The sequence below is a fragment of the Heterocephalus glaber genome, unplaced genomic scaffold (assembly GCF_053883595.1).
Source record: "Heterocephalus glaber isolate CG9 unplaced genomic scaffold, H.glaber_assembly_v1.0 deba00001666, whole genome shotgun sequence".
In the NCBI taxonomy this organism is placed as follows: domain Eukaryota; kingdom Metazoa; phylum Chordata; class Mammalia; order Rodentia; family Bathyergidae; genus Heterocephalus; species Heterocephalus glaber.
This window is the reverse complement of record NW_028258406.1, coordinates 16,181,087-16,205,511: the sequence shown is the minus strand read 5'-3', so window position 1 is coordinate 16,205,511 and position 24,425 is coordinate 16,181,087. Positions and strand designations below refer to the sequence as shown.

General features: G+C 39.0%; 1 protein-coding gene and 1 pseudogene across 2 annotated transcripts in view; both read left to right on the top strand.

The window, feature by feature from the left end:
• Cpb2 (carboxypeptidase B2) overlaps positions 1-24,425 on the top strand; it is a 69,440-nt gene that overhangs the window by 35,069 nt on the left and 9,946 nt on the right. For both annotated transcript variants that reach the window (XM_004844207.4, XM_004844206.4), the window contains exons 5-8: positions 7,520-7,621; positions 9,853-9,957; positions 15,964-16,074; positions 16,848-16,941. In XM_004844207.4, coding sequence (XP_004844264.1) covers positions 7,520-7,621; positions 9,853-9,957; positions 15,964-16,074; positions 16,848-16,941 — 412 coding nt within the window. The remainder of the gene's footprint in view (positions 1-7,519; positions 7,622-9,852; positions 9,958-15,963; positions 16,075-16,847; positions 16,942-24,425) is intronic.
• LOC147822261 (glutamine synthetase pseudogene) lies at positions 1,425-3,234 on the top strand (annotated as a pseudogene).

The window sequence follows — 24,425 nt, the reverse complement described above, 5'->3', positions numbered from 1 at the left end:
ACTGCAAGATTATGTCACTAAATTAAAACAATATATTTACTTACATTTAATATACTGTAAATAAATGTGTTTTAATCCTTTGAAGAGGAACCTACTTAAACTAATATAGTAATAATAATAATAATAATGCCTGTATTTTAAGTTTTAAAACACTAGATTATTTTCCTTTCAGTACTTATAGGTTTCAATTTTCCTAGAGGGAATTTGAACATATTTCTAACATTCAGTTACCCTCAGTAAGCTTTCATGTAGTACATGAAGAGCCATTTTTTCATCGTTTTTAGTTGAAGGGTAAATCCCTCAGAGGATTTTCAGTTTTGTACAGTATACTCTGAGAAACAGAAACACCTTGATGACTTTTGTTCTCCCTTAGGAGTCTATGCTAAGATGTCTAATATAAGTATTTTTAGTATCTCGGACTAGGTGACCAGAAACTGTTAGGGATCACACCCATGGCTTTCAGACACCTAAGACATAGATAATAAGAATCAATTTTATATTTAATCTTTAAGAGCATCCAGTCCTTTCCAGTTAGTTAAACCAGAATTCAGTCTGCTTCTAGAATCCATATGCCTGGCTGATTGATATGGGTAATAAAATTGTATCCCCTCTTTTATCTCTCATATCTTACATCTGTTTCACACAGAGCACTCCCCTCCAGCATCTGTCACCAGCAAAGCATAACAAAAATACAAAGCGGCTAAGTAGGCATGACTTGCAAACCACAGAAGATGAATATGTCACTGTTGTATTGAGTGTGATGGGGAAAGGGAAATGACTTAAACAGAAGTATTTTTTTTAATATATTTTAATTCTTCTTTTCAAAAAGTTGTTTTCTTACTTGTTGGAAATGACAGGAAAATACAAATATATGACTATGTTGGTTTGCTAGGGATTCTATAACAAAATACCATAGTCTGTGGTTAAATATGAGAAATTTATTTGCTCACAGTTCTAGAAGCCAAAAGCCTGAGGTCAAGATCCCAGCAGATTTGTTTTCTTCTGAGGCCACTTGACTTGTAGATGACTGCTTTCTTGTTTCCTCACATGGTTTTTTCTCTGTGTGTCCACGCTGTAGTTTAGATATAAGCCCCCTCCAAGTCTTATGTGTCTGGAAGGTGATGGGACCATTGGGATTCTGTACTCACCTCTGGATTCATCCATTGATGAGTTCAGTAGCTGAATGTGGTGTAAGAGATAGGGCCTGCTGGAGATGGGTCACTGGGGGCTGACCTGGATGAGTGTATGCTTGTCTCTGGTTCCCCCTCTCTTTTTCTCTGCTCCCTGCCTGCCACAGAGTGAGTACTTTTTCCTTCCTATGCTCTTCTGCCATGGAGCCATCCAACCATGGACTGAATCTTCTTAAAGTCAAAATAAACCTCTGAGGAGAGCCAAGAATGGGAGAAGAGCTGGACATCTGATGGTACACCGGCCTCCTCCACACTGTCCTCACCTTGCTCTCATGGCTGCCATACACCTGCTCACTGCCCAGAACATTTTCCACCACAGCCACTTCAGCAAGTTCCTGCTTGAACAAAGGCATCAAGCAGGTGAACATGTTCCTGCCTCAGGCAACAAAGTCCAAGCCATGTATATCTGGATTGACAGTACTGGAGAAGGACTGGCACCCTGGACTGTGGGCCCAAATGTGCAGAAGGGTTCATTGTCTGGGAGGAATTTTGATGGCTCTTGCACTTTCCAGACTGAGGGCTCCAACAGTGACATGTATCTTACCCCTATTGCTGTTTCGGGAACCCTTCTGCAAAGACCACAATAAGCAGGTATTCTGTGTAGTTTTCAAGCAGTATAACTGGAAGCCTGCAGAGACCAATTTAGGGCATACCTGTAAATGGATAATGGAAAGGTACATGTGATAGTTAACTGACTGTGTCAATTTGAGTGAGAAACGCCCAACTAAATTGGATCAGCATAGTTCTGGGCCTGGCTGAAGGGATTTACTGAAGACAGAAGACCCACCCTGAGTGTGAGTGACAGCAACCAATAGACTTGTTGCATGAATGGAATAAAAAGGAAATGAAGAATAAAGTTTCACTTCTCTTTCTTCAGAGGAGCTCCAGTCTTTACTTTCTTCTTGGATGTTGTCTGCTGCCTTGCAGCACAGATCCTTCAGCCTTCCAGCCAGACCCTTCATCCTCCTGATACAAACTCACATGGGACACTACAGTGAGCTCCAGGCCTTCAACGGGATCCTTCAGATCTCTAGCGCATAGACAGCCTTTTTGTACTTTTTCACATCTGACTCTGTGGGTGGTCATTGTAAGCCATCTTGTAAATTCTTATACATTTGTATACCTTCCATTAAATCTGTTTTTCTAGTGAGCACTAACTGATTCAGTATGAAACCAGAACCACTGGTTGGGAATGGAACAGGAATATACTCTCATGGGGACAGATAGGCACCCCTTTGGTTGGCGTTCCAATGGTTCCCTGGGCCCCAAGGTTCATATTACTGATGTGAGAGCAGAAAAACCCTATGGCAAATATTGTGGAGGCTCATTATTGGATCTGCTTGTACACCAGAGTCAAGAATATAGGGATGAATGCTGAAGTCATACCTGCCCAGTGGGAATTCCAAAAAGGATCCTATGAAAGAAGCTCCATGGGAGATCTCTGCATAGCCCATTTCATCTTGCATAGTGTACCTGAAGACTTTGGAGTCATAAGAACCTTTGATCCTAAGCCCCTTCCTGGGAACTGGACTGGTACTGGCTGCTATACCAACATCAGCACAAAGCCCATATGGGAGGAAGATGGTCTGAAGTACACTGAGGAAGTCACCTAGAAACTAATCATGCAGCATCAGTACCACATCTGCACCTAAAATTCCAAGGAGAGCCTAGAGAATGCCTGCTACCTAACTGAGTTCCATGAAATCCCCAACATCAATGACTTTTCTGCTAACATAGCCAATGACAGCACCAGCATCTGCATTCCCTGGACTGTCTGCCAGGAGAAGTAGGGTTACCTTGAAGCCCATTGCCTTTCCACCAATTGTGACCCCTCTGCTGCAACAGAAGCCCTTATCTGAACATGTCTTTTCAATGAGACTAGTGACAAGCCCTTCCAGTACAAAAACTAAGTGGACTAGACTTCTGGCATTGAGCCCCTCCTACTTCTTCACCCTACCCTAACTCTTCCTCATCTCTCTGTCATCCCACTTGTCCCCATTGTAACTCAAAGGGTATAATATCAAGGTCTTTTTTATTCCTCATGCTCCGTTGATCTTGCTTTCTTTGGCCAGGGTAGGAATCAAGTTCTTAGTCTTTTCACTCCCTCCCACCCGATTTTCTCTATCACAGAAGCTTTCTAATGTGCTAGTGGAACACAGGGAAGGAAACTAACCACTGCTTTCCACTTTGTCAAGTGTGCTTGTCCAGTAGCTGTAGCTGTCCGGGCAAAGCAGATGTGTTGATGAAGGAGCAGCGGAGGAGGAGGGAATTTTTTTTCAAAGTACTGAAAGGGGAAAGACCTGACTTTGGTCAGGTGAGGATCTCTCTCCTCTTGGTGGAAAGCTGTATTTCCTAAGGTATAACAAATTTCCTGTTATAAGTAGGAATTAGGTAAGAAAGAGGAGGGGTTGGGGATCAGGGAGGAAAGTGCCCTTGTTCTGCTGTGGTCCTTCCCTACTTGGGGTTCCATTCCCTCCCCTGAGCACAAAGCCAAATGTAAACCGTTAGATGTCCCTACCTTAAAAAAAGGAAAAGTTCTTATTTCTTTGTCCTCCATTTATAACACAAAGTAGAGTAGCATTTTTGTATTTAAATGTAAAAACAAAAAAAATTATACATGGGTATGTGATATGTGTTTTTTTTCTAAAAGGAGAAAACTGTCCTGGTTACTGGGTGCCAAAATTGGTTTAAAAATAAAGATCTCATTTTGGGTAGGGGTGGGCAATGTGGCTCTTGGTCCTTCATTACCACATAAGGGTGTCCCTGCCCTGCCCAGCCTTCTAGGGGAGGACACTGGGCAGTTAGTGATGCACAGCACTAGCAGTCACCTGAGCCTCACAGCTGGGTTTAAAGACACTCATGCTTGTGCAAACCTGGGTCTAGAAGTGTGATTCGGCTCAACTTGAGCTCATCACTGACAAGGGGTTATTTTCCAGTGGGGCTAGCATGTCAGTAAAGTGGGCCTTTTGAAATATTAAATTTTGGGGGCGGGGGATTTAGCTCAGTGGTTTCGCTGCCTGTTGCACAAACACAAGGACCCGAGTTTGATCCCCGGTACCAAAAAAAAAAAAGAAATATTAATTTTTTTAAAGCAAAACAAGCTCAGATTTCAATCAAATTTTTAGGGTTTCCAAGTATAATTTTACAGAATTGCCTGTTTGATTGAGCTGTCTTCCTCCACCTTGCTCATGGAGTTGGGGACAGGGCTGGAGTTAAAACACTTGTAATTTTGTATCTTAATGTCTTTCCTCCCAGTGCAGAACATTCCTTTCTTAAATTTCCTAAGTTGTTTCTTTTCTGATAAAGCCCACCTCTATCACTACATTTGCCCTACTGTGCTCTGTGCTTGTTTTTGTGCTGGCTGCAGCAGGCAGCTGTGGTTTTCTCTTGCCGCCATGACTTTTAGTTGCCACTTGTAGCATGTTCAGATTTAGACAATTCCTCATTTTAGACAGACTAACTTCCCAGAGCAGTGCTTATAAATCAACTTAACATTTATAAGAAAAACACCAACAAAAAACAAACCCCTCCTCCATTAAATTGTGGGTATCCAATATTTATAATCCAGATCCTGGGTATCTCTTTCTGTCCTAATTTCCTCTTCTTATAAGGACACTGGTCAGATTAGTTCAGTATCCACCCCTAGAGCCTTGTAATTTAACCATCTGTCTTCAAATTTAGTCACATTCTAAGGGTCTTAACATATGAATTTGGTGTACCCAGTTCAGTCTATCCCTATGATATTCCGGAAAATATTTTGGACTTCTTTTCCCCACTCTCTAATCCTAATCCTTTCCAGGCAGTTGGTAAGAACTATCTTTCTCTCAGGAAATTCCTAAGTCTTTCCTTCTTCTTCAACCGTGATTCTATATCAGCCCTTTCCATGTAATGGCCTAATGGGAAGGAGGATTTTTTTCTTTTGTCATTTTTGGTTTTGTTTTTATTTTTGTCACTGACTTACATCAGGAAATCTTAAGTAATCTGCTACAGTGTGAAATAAATTGCTAGAAAATACTTATTAAAGAAAATGGCAAGAGAAAAGAACTCTTCAAAGGATGTTACCTCCGTTATCCCAGGTCAGACTATGAAATAAGTAGTCCGTCCATAAAGCTGTCTTCATACAACACAGCCTCCCCTGTTAGAGAAAATACAGTGCAAGTATGTTCAACCCACTGCCCACAGGTTGAACACACCTGGCTTGCCTGGGCCTGAGTGAAGAGGAATTGTCTTGGGCCACATATAAAATATGTAATATAGATAATGTATATAAGTAACAAAACTTTCTTTTTAAATGTGTGTGTATTTATTTGTTCTGTTTTATTTTGTAGTAGTAGGGACTGAACTCAGGGCCTTCACCCAGAGCTATTCCCCTTCCCTTTCTAAGTTTGTTTTTTTGTTTTTTTTTAATTTTGAGGCAGGTTTTTGCTAAGTCGCTAAGTTGCCCAAGTTGGCCTTGAATATAGTTGTGAAGGACTGCCTAAGGAAGGTAAGGTGGGAAAAAGCTGATGTTTAAGGATATAGAGGTGGGGATTTCTTGGCACCTGTGGAATTTTTGCTTGTATTTATTTTGTTTTATTTTATCTTTTTGAGACAAAGTCTCACTGTATAGTCCAGGCTAGTCTTGAACTCACTACGTAGTTCAGGCAATTCTCCTGCTTCAGCCTTTAGAGTTCTGGGATTATAGGCAAGCACCACCATGCCTGGCACTTGTGCAGTTTTGATATGTCTGTTTATTACTATGGATCAGGGGGCCATTTAACCATTTTCCAGTCCTTGTGTGTGATGAACAAAGAATTGATTATAGCACAAAATGGCAAAGCAACAGCAGCAAAGTTAATTAAGGTGAAAATATGCTTGGAGTGAGGGGGCTTGTGTCAGAAAAAGGAAAATAGTGCGACTTTTAAGGACTTAAATGTCCCACCTGCTTTAAAGCATTTATCAGGGTTCCTCCAGAGCATGACTGACAGGGTACTGAGTCATATCAGCTGCTGCTGTTGCATGTATTTTCCCATAATTCATCCTGTTATAATTCTATGTATGAGATGCAGTCCTTATGCATGAACCTTCAATGAGCTCCAGGTAAAGAAAGGTTACTGCAGGTCATGCCAGTGTGTCTGGTGCACATGTGTCCAGATTTGAAATTTTGGAATTTTCCAGGGCAGGCTTGGAGGTCTTTACTTTTCTTATCTGTTTCCCTGCAGTAAACCTTAGAACAAGGATTAGGGGGTTGGCTCTGAGACATTGCTCAGGTTCAGGTGAGTGGAAGTGGTCCAGCAGCAAATGAAGGGGAGCAGCCCCTGGCTCCAGTTGAACTATCCATTTCACTCTGACAGATTGCCTTATAGCTGAGTTGACTCCAGTGGTTTACTGAGGGTATTTTATGGAATGTAGTTTTTCCTTGATAACAATATTACATGCACTGGTTTCAGCGCTCTAACAGAACCCTAGAGTAAATGGGGCTCAATTTCTCTTCAGCTAAGTTTGCTATTTGAAAACACCTCTAGAAAAGATCCCAGAACTAAAGTCAAGAGTTGATCATTCCCACTTCAGAAGGTACAGGAGTTTTTTCTATAGCTTTTGGGAAGTTCTTCAGTATTAAAATATGACCAAATTCAATCCTAGAGATCCCAAACCAGACAAGAATTTAGTGCCTGCTTTGATGTAGATGCTACCTTAAAATCAGTCGTAGAATTTTTGTTTTATTTCCTCTCACTGTCATCTTGACAGAACTTCAAATACTACTGAACTTTGAGCAAGGAGAGAAGTCCAAATCTAACTTCTCATGGTTTCACTGTTTTGTTTTGTTTTTTCCTTCCAGGCTGTCCTTACCTTTGCCTCTTGTCATTCCGCCAGTCTCATTGTGCTTGCAGAAGTGTTCAGTGGGAAACAATGACACTGCTGTTTGTTCTGGGTAAAGGCAGTGCCCAGGCTGCCTTCATCTTGAACAATGATTTTATCTTTTTTTAAAATCTCATGTAAACATGAACCCTTAAATGAACAGTAAAAAGATCTCATGCACAGAGGCAGGGACTAGATGTGAAATGCTTTTAAAAATAACTTTCGGGACCCATACTTTAAAGCTTCGTTTTTTCTACTTTGTTACATATTTCTTAGCACTTTTTAACTCTTTCTCTAAACTTTGAAAGTTGTCAAAAATTTAATTTTATTAACTTTCCTAAGCAGCAAAAGAAAAACTCTACCCTACCTAATGTTTTAGTTCCTCATTTCTTCTATATACAAAGGCTTTTTGAAGAAATTGTCTGCTTCCTGTAGTCAGGGGAATACTTTGAACTTCTCTTGTGACTAATGTCTGGTTTCTGTTTTCATAGATCTACTCTTGGATAGAAGTAATAACTGAGAAATATCCTGATATGCTTAGAAAAATCCAGATTGGATCATCTTATGAGAAGCATCCACTTTATGTTTTAAAGGTATGTTGTGAGAAGAGTCATTGTTCTTTCAACTTGAGGGAAGGGATTAATTCTCCAGTGCTTTTTGTTGTAACTAGGATCTTTTTTTCCTTTGAGTTCTGGAAATATTTGTATTCCAAGTGTTCCTCAAGTTTAATATCCAGCTATTTAGAGGTCATTTATTACCTTTAAATGCTCTTTTAATAATGAAGTGATGATGTAAGAGTGAAGCTCCAGTTCTAGATTTGACTCTGCCTATGTTTATGTGACTGTACATGAGCGTTTTAATTTTCAGTGGGCTTCAGCACTCACATTCACAAAATGATCTAGATTATTGTTAACTCTTTGTTTTATTTGCATCATTACCACCTCAGATAGACTGTCTTAATGTGAGTCAGAGAGAGAGAGAGAGAGAGAGAGAGAGGGAGCGCTATTTGTTATAAACCAAAGTAAAATCTGAACAATCAAACCTAGGGAAGCATAGAAAGCAGAGCAATGCTAGGGGTTCTTTGCAGTAGATCTCTATGATGTCTTCTGCTCCGATTTCTGTTTGGTTATTTTCCATTGCAATATCTTATGGAAAAGAATCTGATCAACTTACAGTAACTTGGATAGTGTGTCTTTTCTCAAATAAATTTGCCTTAGTAAAAGCTAGTGAAAATAGCCACTGAATACAAAATTTTAAGAGCAAGGGCCATAATCACTCCTACTTGTTAGTTTTTAATTCTGTGGTTCTATTTTTTACCACTGTCCCTAAAATAATTAAAATAAAGCTCTGAAAAAATGTGATTGATGAAAAACACATTAAATTTAATAACATGGAAATTATACAGATTATGAGAGGTGAGTCTCTTCAGTTGTCCAATAAAATTTTGAGCCAGGATTTTTCAGTTTTAATCAGTCCTTGACAAGAACTTACAGCACAAACTCAAGCCAGACATGTGAAATGCTGCGTTCTATTAGTGGTTCAGGTGGTCGATTGGATTTGGTCCATGTAATCATGGTATATCCACCCATGACATTTATGTCACCCATGTCATGTGTACTTCTTGGAACTTGTATGTCTGGAATCTGAATGTATGCCTTGAAAAAGCATGCACCCTGGGTACTTTAGTCCTACTCTCACTCAACATAATGTGAATCTCTGGGGGTCCTCCATATTTCCATCATCAGAAAGAGTGCCAAGAGTTTGCTTTGCGAACTGTCAAGTATGGCAATTAATCTGGACAACTTGGAATTTTCTTGACCTTGAGTAGATTAAATCAGTCAAATAGTTCTCTTCCCTTGTACAGTTTGGCCATTAGTGGCCATTTGGCTTTCTTCTTTGCTTTGCTGCTGGATATTAGAGTGGTGTAGATGGCAATATTTAAATCCCTCTTTTTCTTATTTTAAAATTACCCAGGTATATATATGTTACATTTTACAACAATCTTCTCCCTTCCCTCTATACCCTAAATTGTGTGGTAACTAATTTTTTAAATCAAATAAATTATGATTAATTGTGGAAGTGTTTTTGAGAATTCTTCTACACTTTTTTTCCCCCAGTACTGGGGATTGAACTTAGGACCTTGCACTTGCCAGGCAGGCATGATGCCACTGAGCAAAATCCCTGGCCTCTTGAGAACTCTTCTAAAGGCTTCAAAGGCTATCATTTAGAAAAGGGTAGAAAATCTTGTTGTAGAGATTTAGCACCTTGTAGTAACCACCATGCTGTGAATAGTAACAAGGTCTCTGACCCCTGATCTGTTGGTATCAGTTTGTGTGACGCTACATGTGTAGTCTTTTTCGTGTGAGGTGGGAAAATAGTCTATGCATAAAAAGTGTGCACTCTAGGGAAAATGATGGGGACACTTCTGTTCCTGCTGTGTCTCCACACCTCCCGTGGAAGGTTACTTGACCGATATCCACCCGTCTACCTCTCACTGAAGTGTAACGATATGGCCCAGAAAATTAGCTCTCTCATCTCTGCTTCTATCCTTCCAAATGCAGCTCTCAGTGACCAGTCAATTGTGGAAGGATGAAGAGTTTTAAATTAAGATTCGAGGCTGCAAGCATCAGTCTCAGCTCACACTAGTAGTGAGACTTTAGTTATATCACTATTCTCACCAGCTTTTAATTTTCCTGAGAATTCTCAAAGGCATACAGAAAGCAATGTGTATACATTCTGTAGATATGTTGAAAGGATTAAATGTAAGTAAAAATTATTATACTGCAACTTACTGCTTTTGCTACTTTTGGGGGTTTTTGTGCAGGTTTCTGGAAAAGAACAAACAGCCAGGAATGCCATATGGATTGATTGTGGAATTCATGCCAGAGAATGGATCTCTCCAGCTTTCTGCGTGTGGTTCATAGGCTATGTAAGTATCCACATTAGGTCAGTGTTTCTCAGTGTGGGGTCCAAGATCACCTGGGTCAGAATCCACTGGGCTATAACTAAAATGCATTTCCCACTTCAAATCTTGGTACTCTTGACTCAAAATCTGTAAATAAGGCTTGAGAAGCCACAATATTCACAAGTTTTCTGAGTGACTTTTATTCACATAAAGTTTGAAAACTATGATTTCAGTATTTAAATTGGCCTTACGATAATACATCTTTGGCAGGGGATTTAGCTCAGTGGTTTTGCCACCTGCTGTGCAAGTGCAATGACCTGAGTTCCATCCCCGGTACCAAAAAAAAAAAAAAGAAAAGATAATTGATCTTTTCCTTCCTGCATTCTATCTGGGGTAAACCCTGAAAATAATTAAGAAATATTCACTGATTGTAATATTTTTATTACATAGAAGAAATTTCTGAAGCAGTTATCTAAACTGGGTCCTTATTTATGTGTTTATTAATTTATTTGAATTGTCTAGACATCTTTTGACACATTCAGCCTTTGAGAACTAAATATAAACCATACCCTTACAGAAAAGACAATGTTTGTTCTTGTATCGTAATAGGAAATTTTGTCCCTAAAGAAGGAATTGGCATAAAAAATTATATATAAGACTAGTAGCTTGCCATAAAAGTAAAAAATAGAATAGTTATAATCCTCTGTAACAGGTGAGAACAGTAAAAGTTATACTTCAAATCCTATAAAATGGGTATCTATGTCCTCTACTCCGATGTCTTAGTCACTTTATCATTGTCAAGACACTTTCTCACACCCACAACTTAAAGAAGGGGAGGTTGATTTTGGTCCATGTTTCAGTCCATAGTCTGCTCGCTCCAAGGCCCAGGAAAGCATGACAGAGGTGCATGGCAAAGGAGACCAGCTTATGGGGTGGCAAGCAGAGAGATTGCAAGGGACAAGCCAGGAAAGGAGATAAACCCTTCCAGGCCATCCCCCCCAAACACCTGCCTCTTCCAACCAGACTCCACCTCCAGATATCAAGTCAGCTGTAAGCCTCCACAATCCAATACCTTCCAAAAGCCTCATGTATGAGGACATGAGACTCTAGGGGGGAACATCTAGATATAAAAGCATAACAACTGATTTATACAGAGTCATGCCACTGGAAAAATAACTCAAAACATGTATATTTCTGATAATAGTGATTATAATCTTTGTATTCACAAATACACAATAACATAAAATAGAGGAGTTAGGAAATTGAAAGACTGTCATTTAGATCTGTCTTAACAAATGTTGTATCTACTTTCACTTGCTTAACCATCTCATTTTCCTGACTAACAGGAGTTGCAGAATCTCTGAAACTACTGAAAAGTTTCCAGCCACCATTGATACTAACTGGACCAAATGAGATGGGTTTCAATTTACCAACCTCTTAATAGAGCCCACTTTCTAATTGTGAACCTTACTAAAGTTGGTTAGTTTTCATAAAGGGAGCAGTAGTTAAGGGAGAGAGAAAGGTGCAAGCAAAAGAGAACATTGTTTTTTCATCCTAGTGCTGAATCTGAGAAGGGCTGGAAAGAAACTCCAAAACATATTGACTCTAATTCATATTTTAAAGTTGTTCCTAATTGGTGCCCCTCTTAGCATGACATTTTCCTTTCTGTTGTACATCCTACCCTTTACCTACTTGCTGAATCTTTGTAATATTAAATTTTTTATTTTGCAAATATTTATAAAATGCCTAGGAGATTCTAGCCCCTAGAGATTGAACAGAGAACAAGATATAGCTCGAGGATCGTATAGTCAAGTATTTTGTCCCAACAATGTAAACCAGATTTTTGTGGCCCAAGTTAACATGATCTATATGTTCTATTGAATGGACATTTAAGATGTTACATCCCCGCCTGCCTAAAATTAATCCAGATCATCTGACTCTCATAATGGTTCAAACCACTGTTAGAAGAAAAGGAAAATAAAATATTTAATTTTTTAAATTTTTGTATGGGTAAATTTTATGTTAATAAGTCAGTACATACAAATGTAAATTGAAATTTTAACTTTTAAGTTTCTCTCCCTTCAATTCAGTAAGATTGCAGAAATCATATAGTCCAATCTCAGAGAAGATAGTAATCCACTTTGGGAAGCTTGCAGCCAGTCATTTTTCTCTGCGCCTCACCTTTGTTCTCAAGAGGCCCAAGTTAGATGGCTTCTGTTTCTGCAGAGGCAGGAGCTGAGACTGATTTGTGCAGTCAGCATTGCCACAACCAAAACTCAGCACAGGATCTGGCGCATTGTAAGAGCCCAGTGAACATGTGCTGATCATCACACCTTGCTTGGTGCTTTCTCTACAAACTGACTTTTCTCATGGTTCACCTCCCTCTGAACTTCTCCCCTTGAGAAATTTCGCAGAACTGCACACTCAGTCAGCACCCTCCAATCTCAGGGCCTGTGTGGAATTCTCTCTGCTGTCCTCAACTTAGCTGCTGTGGGGCTTGTTAAGGATGCTGCTTCATACTGGCTCCATCAAGTCAGAGGCCACTCTTTCTTTCAAACCACCATGTGCCAAGCGGACAGGAGGGGTGATCAGTATTCTCCATCTTAATTTTGCCAAAGCTCTTTCTCGTCCTTAAATTTCATAATCTGGTTGCATCATCCTTGCTTTTTCTTATCATTCCCCGAAACCCGTGCATTGTTTTTTTATTCCCTCCAGGACTTGAAATCTTTCTGAGTGAACTCAAAGTTTGTGTACCAGATCTACCTACAACCCAATTTCTCAATTCCTTGAACTTCTTGAATTTCTCCCATGGTCATTCTCTGAGAGTCAGAATAATGCTCTTCCTGATCCTTAGATTCCAAATACTACCATGGACAGCCACAAGGATAGTTAGAAAAAGCCACTTAATCTGACTTCTCGATTTCCTTTCCTACTGTTTCTTTCATTCCTTGTACCTACTATAAATGCTTTTTTAAAAACTTTAGCAGATCTCTAGCCCCTGAATATCTCTGTTGCTTAATGATGTATCAGATCCTTTCCAGGAATTTTTTTTTTTACTAACTGTTCTGGTCTGCATTGTAACCTCTCAACTACGAGAGCCCCCAGCTTCTCGCCCCCTGACTGGCCCTTCAGAAGTTTCAACCCCAAACACCCCTAGAATTAACTGTTCTTCTTTTGAGCCACCTTGTATGTTCTGTTATTATTTATTGTAGTACTTAGAGCATTGAATTCTACTCTTTATTTTCCTTTTTGAAGGGAAAATGTACTGCTAAAGTCATTTTTCATAACTCAGCATATTGTTTAATGCACATAATTAGTGCTCTACATCCCTTGTAGAATTTGAAACTTTAAATACTGGTTCAAGTTTTGGCTGAAATACAAACCTGAGGCCCAGAGGGTACCTAAATATTTTCTACTATTGAGCTAAACACTATATTGTCATTGGATAATGTCTGAATTATGCATGCATAATAAAGATCAGTAAAGACTGAGCCAGCTTTTTACTGTATTTCTAATGGTAATGAACATAACAGTTTATTTTAAAACCTTCCGTGCAATGTCTGTATGCCTTTATGTACTAATTTATTCTTTGTCATACAGTTATGGGTTATGTGTTGGTAAGTGCTATTGTTTAGGACCATATTAGAGGTAAAGCTTCACCACACTCCAGGCAGGGTGAGGGGAAGACGTGAGTGATCATGTGCGCCAGGAATCATTCTACCTTTTATCTCCCTCCTCTAGTCACTCACTGGATCCTGTGATCTTCTCCCACACTCTATCATCTTCTTTTTTCCTTTTTTTTTTTTAATAGTAGAACCATGATTTCACTTAGGTTACTTGCTTTGTTGATAAATCATACTTTCAGTAAATATTTCTGTGTTGTCTTTTGTGTGTCAAGCATAATTCCTCAATTCCTTTAGCCACCCACCTCATGAAGGGTGATTCATTCACTAGAGAGATGTAAAACCAGAAGTGTAAATACATTCACATAGTATAATAGCACTGAATAACACGTTTGGACAGGTCTATGATACACATCAGATTAACAGTAAAGAATATTAGATGCACAAACAAGTTCAAATTAGCTGAAATGGTATTTTAAAAATTCATGTCTTTAGGATCTGGAGACTTAGCTCAGTGGTTTCACCGCCTGCCTTGCACGTGGAAGGTCTCGAGTTCGAACCCTGTACCCCCCCAATCATGTCTTTAATCACAGTTGATAGTTTTAATCTAGAATTTGTAGTACTTTACAACTTACATTACTTTAGTGGCATGATTAGTTATCTACATTGTGTGTTTTTGAAGCACAAATATCTGGGAAAATTCCAATCTGGGAATACTTTATTCAGTAATAGCATTATTCACAATTAATGGAGAACATCTCCTGGACTTCCCTGTATCTATATAACCCTACCCTTAATCTCTACAGTGAAGAGAGAGGAACACAGGCTCGGACACCACCATTAGACTCTGATTTTATACCCCGTGGCTGATTAGGAAAATGTCCAATTCAGGTCAGCCTCTGTCAGGGCCCACTTCTTCTGAAGGCATGAATGTCTTTTTGACACCCAGCTTCCCTCTATCCTTTGTTTAAACTATAGCACTCCTAGGCTGGAAATTTAGCTCAGTGGTGCCATGCCTGCCTTGAAAGTGCAAGGTCCTAAGTTTGATCCCCAGTACCAGAAAAAAAAAAAAAAAAAGACTTATAAACAACAGCATTTCCCTTAGAATCTGGTTTTTATTTTGTTGTTTCCCTTCAGATCATAACCAACTCCCAATTGCTTTGGACCAAAACCCCCTTGAATGTACACCTAGACAGGCTTACCACTAGCCTTGATAATGCCTTTATGCCTACCATTTCCTGGGACAACTAGATAACCAGAGGGAGGAAGAGGGGGAATGCTCCTAATGGACCTGGGGTTTTGGCAGTGGTGGTGGTGATGAAAATGTTCTGAAATCAGATAACAGTGATAGTTGTACAACTCTGTGAATATACTAAAAACCTCTGAATTTTACATTTTAAGACTGAATTTCCTGGCATATCAATTATAATCTCAATAAACCTGTTAAAGAAAAATAGCCAGCCCTTTCCCTGAGACTGCAGCTACAGCCACACTTGAAGGTAGAACTTGACACACAGGGTATGGGCTCTGTCTCAGCCCTCACTCAGTCCCTTCCAGCTGGAGTCCTGATATGAGATAAGAAGATTCCAGGTCAATGGGTCATCTCTCTCATCTAACATTTTCTGAAAGACTCTCATCCAAAGATAGGGAAGCAGAGGAACAAACCTACCATGCCCCCCATCTATTAAAAGTTAAGCAAACATAAATATTAAAATGACAAATGTTTTATTATTTGAAAGTAACTGCTCTTCTATATTATTCTAAGGATAAATGCTATATTCTTATTGAAAAATGACACCAATATGAATTTACAAATTTGTAGCATAAAAACATATTTAACTGGTTGCTCAACTATTTAAAAGATGGTTTTTCTGTCTATAAAATTTTCTTTCTTTCATTAAGCTTTTATTTCTCACCTGTAGTAGATTTATTAAAAATTGAACAAAAAAAATCTGGTATTTTTTTATTTCTTTTCTCTCATGTTTTATAAGTGATTATTCATGGTAAAGAATTTTAATCTATTATGAATTTTTTTTGAGACAGGTCTCACTACATAGTTCAGGGTGGCCTTGAACTCATGGCAATCCTCTTGCCTCACTCTCCTGAGTGCCAAGATTACAGGTGTGCACCACCACACCCAGCAAAGCTTTATGGCTTTAACAAAGAAATCTTTTTAATTTTTGATGGAACATTTAAGAGATGTGTGGTTCTATTTCCTGTCTTCATTACACAGAAAGACTATTTGGAACACATACAAGGCATTTAGCACCACTTGGTAGCAGACTCTTCCTGAAAAAGGAAGCATGTCAAATAACTTTTTAAAAAGAAAAACACACACAAAAACCCAGATGAAGTTTAGATGGACTTAAAATTAGGTATTGTTAAACATACTTGGTTTAATTTGTAGGTAACTCAATTCTATGGGAAAGAAAAGCTGTATACCAATCTTCTAAGACACACAAATTTCTATATTATGCCAGTGGTTAATGTGGATGGCTACGACCACACATGGAAAAAGGTAAGTGAAGGCAAAGAAAGGAAAGAGTGCCTCCTCTTGGAATAAAAAATATATTATCTGCATTGTACATAGAATCCTGAATCTTGGTACAGAAGTGTTATGAAAAAAATTTTAATTTCTATTATGGAAAATTTCAAACATATATAAAAGTAGACAAAATTGTATAGTCACATCCTGCAGTAACCACCACATATACTTAATGATAATCATCCCATGGCTAATCTTGTTTCACTTATATCCTGCACTCACTTCTACAGTACCCATATTATTTTGAAGCACATCCCAGACACTTGACTAATAAGTATTTGATCACGCATCTCAAAAAGAAAACTCTTTTAAAAGATAACCACAGTACAAAAAGAGAGCAATGAAAGTCATGATTCATAGTTTTGACTTGAAATATCAAGTTATTTTGCTTTTTTTTTGAAGGAGCTCAAAATGAGCCTATGCATAATATTAATTTAAAGGAAACACAAAGGTTAATAAGGAGCCTGGTGGGACTAAATAAAAATTTTTATTTGCATGGGTAACAAGTCATCAAATACTACCATTTTGTTTGGTTCAAACAAAAATAGTTTGAGCTCATGAGATTGGGATGTGGATAGAAATGGGGATTGTGTGAAAGGGATGCCACAATGACAGAGAGAGGATGAGGTCATGGAAGTTATGGGGCTGAAGGAGAGAAACCCCAAGCCCCAGCCCTTGGACTTGTGCCTTTCCTTTTGTTACAAACATGGCCACTGTGGTTATTGTTTCTTGTTTTATTTATTTAGAATCGAATGTGGAGAAAGAACCGCTCTATCCATGAGAAAAATGGTTGCATTGGAACAGACCTGAACAGAAACTTTGATTCCAAACACTGGTGTGGTAGGTGTTTGCTTTATTGGAAGCACTGTCTTTTCATTAAAAGGGTGAGAAGGCTTGAGAGTGCAAACTAACTATAGGGGAGGCCAGTTTGAATTGGGAGATAATTTGAATAATAAAATTTTGAGGTAAATGTGATGCTATGAATGTTGACTACAGTCAGCCATTTACTTTAATGTCTTCTACTTGCTGTTTGTTTCCTCAATGTTAAGGAAGTTGTACTAGTTCTCTAATATCCCTTCTAACTTCATTTTTTGTAGTTCTTTATATATTCTAGATATTAGTCTTCTGTCCAAGGATTCAAAAAATTAGACCCCTCAAGATAAAATACCCAATCAAAAAATGGGAAACTGAAATGAATATACTTCTCATATAAAGAAGTACAAATGGCCAATAAATACATGAAAAAATGTTTATCACCTCTGACCATTAGAGAAATGCAAATTAAAACAACACTGAGATTCCATCTTACTCCAGAAAGAATAGCTAACATCAAGGAATCCAAGAATAACAAATGTTGGTGAAGCTGTAGGGCTGGGGGCGGGGGGGTGGGGTTCTATATTGCTGGTAGAAATGTAAACTAGGACAACCATTATGGAAATCAGTATGGAGAGTCTTCAAAACACTACAACTAGAGATTCCATTTGACCCAGCTATTTTCCTTTTAGGCATCTTCCCAAAAGATTTTAAAACACCATACCACAGTGAAGTATGCATACCCATGTTTATAGCAGCACAATTCATAATAGCTAAATCTTAGAAGCAGCCTATATGTCCATCAGTAGATAAATTGATAAAGAAAATGTAGTATCTATACACATTTGGAAAAATAAAAAGGAAAACAAGTCATTTGTTGGAAAATGGATGCACTTTGAGACCATAATATTAAACAAAGTAAATTGTTCACACAAGTTTAAACAGCAAATGGTTTCTCTTACATGAGAAACTCAAAATATAAATCAAGAGCATAAAAAAAGATAGATAGTAGAAAATACATACTTTTTCTTTTTTTGGTACCGGAGATTGAACTCAGGTCCTTGCTCTTGCGCAGCAGGCAGTGAAATCACTGAGCTAAATCCCTAGCAGATAGTAGAAAATAAGGAGCTAGATCTTTTGCAAAAAGGGAGGGGACCAAGAAAGGAAGAGGAAAGAATGGGATGAAAAAAGAGTTAAGATGTGTTATGTATATGTACTAACTCCCCACAAGGAATGTAATCATTATCGACTGAAAACATGTACTAATTAAAAAAAAACACTGAAAAATATTAAATAAAGATCCCTTCTGGCTTCAAAACTCATCTGGTAGTGGTGGCACATGCCTGTAATACTAACACTCAGGAGGCTGAGACAGGAGGATCACCTTGAGTTTGAGGCCACCCTGAGGTACATAGTGAATTCAAGACCAGTCTGCACTACATAGTGAGACACTGTCTCAAAAAAACACCCTGTATTAACTTAGAATTACAGTAAAGAAATGTCTGTTAAAGATCATACTTTAATAGATAAATCATATCCATCATTAGTATATCTAAGAGTCTGCAGCAGAGGGAGGAACTCTCATTTTCAATTGTGTGTGTAAATATTTACTGTTGTGGTGTTGGAAAACTTTTCTTTTGTTTTTACTGTTCACTTTCTTATCTAGTTGTTTTACTAAAGGAAATGTAAAAAGTGATATAAAGATAAGCACAGTGTGAATTTATCATTCTTTGATTGAATGAGCTAAGATATTCTGTGAATGTTGCTTTGGACATTCTAAAATAGCTTGCTCTCAGATATGTGCTAGTTCATCCCTTCTTCCTGCTCCAACCCAATATTATTATATTGGTGAGCTATTCAATATAGCTCACTACATTTAAAATACGGCTACAAGCCATGCATGGGGGCACACACCTATACTCTCAGCTGTCTGGGAGGCTGAGGCAGGAGGGTTGGAAGTTCAAGCCACGCCTGGATGATTTAGCAAGTTTGTATCTCAAAATAAACATTTTAAAAAAGTGCTGGTGATACTGGGGATGGATGTTGTTCAGTCCAGAGGCCTTCCATGCAATCTCCAGTACCACAGAAACAAAATGAAACAAAAACAGCTACAAATTAAATCAAGCAATGAGCATAATCCATCTCTATTTTTGAAATGGCCATATGTAGCTCTGTGGGAACAAGGGTGAGAAGATACTGTACCCACAGAAACATCCTGTTCTTTGCACACCTTTAACCTACACAGTCCTACATATGTGACCTTACATATGTCTTTTTAAAGAAGTAAAGCTTGTAATTTTGAACATTTCATCATTACTCTAGCATACAGGTGAAAGCCTCATGACAAAATGACTTTCTGGATCTTCATTTCCTTTCGACTTCAAATTAGAACTCCATGAAGATAGGGGACCACTACGCATTCCCTCACCTACCTGGAGAGATCTCAAAAAGCCTTGGTGAAGTGAACCTGTGAATAAGTTTCATTGCTCTGGGATGACACAATTGGAACCTAGAGGAAGAAGGAGTTAATCCTGATTTAGGTCTAAGGCAGTGATGGTGAACCTTTTAGAGACTGAGTCCCCAAACTGCAACCTCAAATCAACTTATTTATTGCAAAGTGCCCACACTGCAATTAAACCTGAATATTCAATACTCGGCTGCTGGGGCAACTTGCCAATAGAGAGAGCTCTTCATGCCCACTGCAGTGTGTGTACCATAGGTTCACCACTGCTGGTCTAAGGGAGTTGCTCAATGGTTCCCCTCAGAGCCATTCTGAACAGTCCTATACCAGTGCTCAAAGAGGCTCCCAGGCTGCTGCAGCACTGACAGGGGGCCAGCAACTCAGAAAAGCAGCTAGCTGCTGCTGTGAAAAAAGGGGCCAGATAAATAGATTTATAATACTGTACCGGATTTACTACAAGCAGAGCAGTTTACAAGTTTCGTCTCCAGTGTTACAGGTTGCTCAGGTCTGCAGGCTCAAGTCCCTTGGCTCACTGCTCCCAAACAAACCACAGGAGGCCTGGTGGAAAGCTCCCAGGAGATGGAGGGGCCTCACATTGCCACAAATCACCACCTTACTTTGTCCAGGTGTGTGCCTTTCATAATGAGGAAGACAGGGGAGAGAGTATCATGAGACAATAGACAACTCCAAGCTTGCTTTATGCCTCCCAGCCACCCTTTTGTCTCTCCCTTGCCTGTGGAAAAGAAACTGGACCCTGACCTCCTGGTGCCAGCATCTGCACATTTTGTCCATTCCTCTGGGCTGAGGAGAGGGGGGCCTGGTTCCACCTTGGCCTGAGGAAATTTGAAGCAACAGCTTGTCCCTAAAGGAAACAATTTTAACTTTTAAAGTTCTATTTTGCCCTGCCAGTTATACTACATTTTACTGTCTACATATGATAAAGATAAACTTTAAAACGTTAAGTTTTAACCTAGTCTTTTCTATGTTGCCAGTAACACAATAGTACAGCTTGAGTAAGTTATAAAAGAAAAGAGGTTCATTTTGACTGATAGTTAGGTCCCAGGCCGAGGGGCTATATCTGGTGATAGCCCTTTTACTGGCAGAGTCCAGGGGCAGGACAGGGCATCCGGGGCAAGAGACAGACCTAGCCAAGTTGGCTTTGTTTTACAGATGTACTTGATAGTTTACTAACATGTAATCTTTAATCATTATAATGACACTGCTTCAACTGTACAATGTTTATAACACAACTACATATCATAATACAATTACATAACAATTGCATAAACATAATCCTGAAAAGGTTCACCATCATAAACAACTTTAGTCTGGAGATTATCAGTATGATAAAATGTTTTTCTAAGTTCCACATCCTAGAAGGCCTGTATGCTTGGGAAATAAAAATTTAATGTACCATAAGGCTAGCAATAATTAGCATCATAGCGATATAGAAATCTTTACATAGGTACACTCTGCTTTTACTCTTTAAGGCAAAATTTAGGTTCCTTTAACAGGTTTACATGGTGTAACTGCACAGACAAGAATTAAAAGACATCTTTAGAGCTCTTATAACTTCAGGAAACAGTGTTAATGAGCACAGATAGACTTATTACCCAATATAGGAGTATCTCATTTATACAATAACAAAATGTTTAATCAAAGCCAATAGATGTAGATCAAGTTTTAAATGACTATACTAAATTTAAAGGAATGCCAAAAAGTTTAATCATTTTATGTGTGTAAGGTCTAAATGTAATGTATATTGGATGAAAGAGAGACCTTATTAGTAACTTTAGAGGCTCTTTTTTTTAAGGCAAGGTCTCCCTATGTAATTCAGGCTGGCCAGGAACTCACTGTGTGGCTGAGGCTGGCCTTGAACTCATGGTGATCCTCTTGCCTCAGCTTCCCAAGGGCTGGGATTACAGGCATACACTACTACACCTAGCCATAGAAATTTTTGGAGGGTAATATATATCTGAAAATTAACACACATAAATGTCCATTTTAATCTAAATCATTCATAATCTTTATGTTACTAAACTTTAAAGTTTTTATTTGAAATCCCATTGTTACTGGAATGCTGGTTTGTGAGAACCATGGGCAAAGGAGGTAGGGTGCAAGCAAATTTATTTAAAAGATATAAAGGCAAGAAAGTAAAAGATATAAAGGCAAAGAAGTAAAGCTCCTGCTCTCCATGAAGAGGGTTCTGAATTGCATACCCATGAAGGTTCTTTCTCTAAGGGGTTTTAAGGGATTTAGGAGGGAACTCAAGCTGTGGTGTAAGCAATATAATGTGAACCCTATAAAAGACTACATATTTTTATGGTGCAATCTATGCAGTGTTCATGCAGGGCCCTGCACCCTTTGGCCAATGTCCTGCCTGATCATGCTCTGGGGAGGCCTGGACAGCCGAAGGACATCTGGCAGACATTTTTGTAAGATAAATGAAGGGTTATGACTCAGCAGACTCCAAATACCTTTATATTCCCAATTGGCCTTCCCAACTCCATTTAGGGGTTGCTGTCCTTACTGCCTAATAGAATCCTAACTCCAAGGGCCAGGGATTTAGCTCAGTGGTTTCACTGTCTGCTACACAAGCACAAAGACCCGAGTTTGATCCCCGGTACCAAAAGAAAAAAAAAAAAGAATCCTAACTCCTGTCTCACTAATTGCTGTTACACTGTGTAAGCCTCAAGAATATTTTTTTTTTTTTGGTACCAGGGATTGAACTCGGGTCCTTCCGCTTGCGAGGCAGGCGGCGGAACCACTGAGCTAAATACCTGGCCCAGCCTCAAGCATATTAGCCCCCCATCCTGTGGGGTTTTAAGTGAGTTTGGTCATCCTCAGAAATCCTGTACAATCAATTATTTACAGAGCCAGAAGTTTACAAGGGCAAAAATTAAAAAAGGAAAAATATAATTGATTTATGCCCAAAACAAAATCTTTAATGAGGCAGCTGTAGGTACTTTAATCAGTTATTAAAACAGACTAACAGGCAGACAGACAAGAGAACATATAGAACACATAAAACAATTATGTTTAAATAGCATGCACTTTTAGATGCAGTGGCCATGCTGATTGATAACAATCATTTTTGCAGTTTTAGGTTTTAACTGTAAATAGAGTTGTCAGAACATTTCCTATGGGTCATCAATTAGTGCTTTTCTTCTTATGTAAGTCATAACAGTATTTCCTCTAATAATTTAAACTACTCTGAGTATCTTTTTCTTGTTACTTAACACTGTAGATTTTAACCAATAAGCATCAAAAGGGGAAAGAGAAAAAAGCTATAAATTGCTAGATAGGATCTTTATTTTCCCTCGTTATTATAAAACTGTGTTTAAGGGCTTGGTTTTTGTTTTTATTTTTCACTCTTTAACTTACATTTGGAGAAAAATCAACTTTTAAAAATCCTCCATTTTAAATTGGTCCTAAGTTTATAAAATATAACTTAAAGATGATGTTTTGGGAACTGACATTGAATTACCCATAGTCATTTAAGATGTATCATATGTTTTTAAGATCTCCCTTGTGTATTTTTGGAAAAAGATGGAGATAGAAAAAAGAGAGAAATACGGGGGATGTAGCTCAGTGGTGCTGTATCTGCCTAGCAAGTGCAAGGTACTGAGTTCAATTCCTAGTACTGGAAAAGAAAAAAAAAGAGAGAAATGAAGTTCCTATTTAGGTCCCTGAGGTCAGACTGTCTGAGCTGCTTGCCTCATCCTGGGGGCTCCCCACCATGTGCACAGGGCACCCCAAACCAGGGATATGCTGCAGGTGTGATGTGCCCCACCCCAAACCAAGGTCAGGCCATGTATGTGGCCTGCCTAATGCTGGGGTCATGCTGTGTGCCTGGTTCCCAAAGTCAGAACTGCTAGGGTCAGAACCATCCACAATTGGCAGCTCTCCTCTGTTACCCCAGAGTCAGACCTGCCTAGCAGGGCAGCTCTGCTGTGTTTTCTGTCATTGAGTAGATGTCCCTACTGGTCATGTGGAAATCTGCTGCTCATGTCCAGAATAAGTGTCCTTGTTCCTGGCACATAGCCATTCTAACATTATCAACAGGTTAGGAAAGCAGGAATTGTACACAACAGCTGAGCTTGGCTCAAAAATTTACCCTATAGTGGGGCATGGTAGCTCATGCCTGAAATCCCAGTACTCAGGAGGCAGAGGCAGGAGGATCACCATGAGTTTGAGGTGAATCTGGGCTACATAGTGAGTTCAAGGTCAGCCTGAACTACGTAGCGAGACCTTATCTAAAAATATATATATATATCCTAGGGACTTTTAACATACACAAGGAACTCAGGGAGGGTTTGAAAAGTCCAGCAATGTTATTTAGCAACTACAAATCACACACCATTCTAGATAGGGAGATAAACTTGACAAAATTAACATTAAAACACCACAACCAAATAAGATGGAGGGAGGAAGCAAGCTAATATTAGAGAAATAGCCTGAAAAGACTCAAGAAAAAGAAAAAAAAAACCTATAGTCAGTGCTTGAAAGGCAGCTCTAGGACCCAGGAAGGTCATGGCAGACAGCTGAGAAGGGCCAAAATGGAGCCTTTCCCGTGGGCCAGTGCGCTCTACCAGCTGGGAAAAAATAGAGGTCACGGTTCCCTTCCCCCTCTTACATGGTGGGACACATTAGGAACTAACCCCAGAGCCATGAAAAAACTTCTTGAGCTCCCCAGTCCATTAATCTCCTCCACCCTCTAGATTCCTGCTTCTCCCTGATAATTAATATTAGAAAAAGTTAAAGGATTTGAGTTTTCTGACAGATGAAATTCTGAGTGGGAGAGAAGAGACAAAATGGGCCCTAGGGTTATCTTAGGGGAAATAGGAGAAGAAAAAAAAAGAGTAAACCAGTGGGCTCCTTCTCACTTTAAGTCTACAGACTTCATGTGGTCCTGAGGATAACATCAGCTATCACCTGAATGGACACTTGAGTATGCATAGCTGAGGACAAGTTCCCAGGCACCCAAAAAAGAGAGCTGTGACATCAGGCAGACTGAGTTTAAGCCCTTTGGTTGGGAGAGACAGAGAGA